Below are 1,421 nucleotides of genomic sequence, written 5' to 3'. Positions count from 1 at the left end.
TCAAAGCCACAGCTGAGCGCCGAAAGATGACTCTGACAGTAGCTCGAGCAGATCTGCGAGGTATGTCCATGCCTGGCCGTGTCCAGCCGGACCGATTTCCAGAACACGTTGAGCTATGCAGGCGCTGTCTGCGCAAAAGTTGTTCATGCAACTGTGCCGGCTGAACATGGAGTGACACATCTCGTGCAGCAGCGTCTGAGCGAAGTGCTCTGACAAAAGGGCCGTCACTCCAGAAGGGAAAGGATCTATCCACATCATTGTGCCCATACCACACCCAGTGGTCGCTCCAAAGGCATTGTGATCGGTCCCCAACGTCGTTTCCAGATACAGGGGCACGGAGTGCAGCTGTCCCATAAAGAATCGCTGGCTCATCAACTCTCGACCTTCTCGCAGCAGGCCCAGCAGGTTGTTTGTCGTCCAGTTGCCTCTGTTGTCCACCAAAACCGAGAGATCATCCATCCAGTGCTGCAAGGCGCTGTCACTCAGCACGTCCAGTGCACTGGCAACAAATGCCATCAGGTGCATTGGCTGGTGTGCACTCGGCACCAAAGGCAGAGAAAGGGCCGGGTGAGGCATTGTGACGGAGCTTGCTCCGAAGAACTGGTGCTGGTGATCGCGACAATGTTTCTGGTCAAGTGGCAGTCATCAAGTGCAGCCGCGCGAAGCTCTTCAGTGCGACATCCTTAACTTGCATAACGCTCAGACCACTGACAAACAGCTCGTCGTCACCGACTACGCGCGGAACATAGATACTACTGCCTCTCGATCGGGTTGCAAGCCTCTTGCGGCTGGACTAAATGCTTGTAGCTGAATAGATATGCGGATATATTGGAACGCATGTTCGAAGTCGCCGATTCCCCTCTCTCCTCGGCTTGAGTGCTGGCAACAGATGTCTACTCTTGGAACTACTGCAACCCACGTCTTTATCTTCAGAATTCACGCCACACCCTTTTCAACACAGTTTAGACACGTGTGGGAAAACGCCTGAGTGATTGTGCTTCCTGCCCTCCACAATTCGATCGAGCTGACAATAGTCGCTTTCCTCTCAACGAGCATCAAGAGCTTCGACGCCTGTCCGTGATGTGAAGACTGATGAACTGGTACGACTTGTGTGATCAAGTAGATATTGAGCATTGCTGGAATTGCGCGGCGACGAGAGGCGAAGCACTTTCGATGCTGCATGACTTTAGTTCGCTTTGAGCAAAAAGACTGCGAGTACAAGTTCAAGAACGCCCAAACTCTACTTATGCCAACTCGTCGTGTCAGAGATATCTCAGCCACGGTTGCCCAAGCTGCACAATCCTGCCATAGTTCTGAGCCTGCCATGGACGTTACTGCAGCGTTTCGCAGCTAGTCGCCGAGTGTGACAGGCACCATGCAGCGCCTAGTATATTGATCATAAGTGATCTTGTTGACTGACC

At 52.8% G+C, this 1,421-nt stretch overlaps 1 protein-coding gene across 1 annotated transcript; it reads right to left on the bottom strand.

Annotated features, from left to right (window-relative positions):
- On the bottom strand, window positions 1-576 carry RHO25_008086 (uncharacterized protein; the record flags this gene model as incomplete). Its single annotated transcript, XM_065603026.1, has 1 exon — window positions 1-576. One exon carries the CDS (start codon window positions 574-576, stop codon window positions 1-3), a length of 576 nt encoding a protein of 191 aa, XP_065459098.1.
- Window positions 577-1,421: the final 845 nt, after the last annotated feature.

This window comes from Cercospora beticola, chromosome 5 (genome assembly GCF_033473495.1).
Source record: "Cercospora beticola chromosome 5, complete sequence".
NCBI classification, from domain to species: Eukaryota; Fungi; Ascomycota; class Dothideomycetes; order Mycosphaerellales; family Mycosphaerellaceae; genus Cercospora; species Cercospora beticola.
This window is presented reverse-complemented; position numbering and strand designations above follow the sequence as displayed.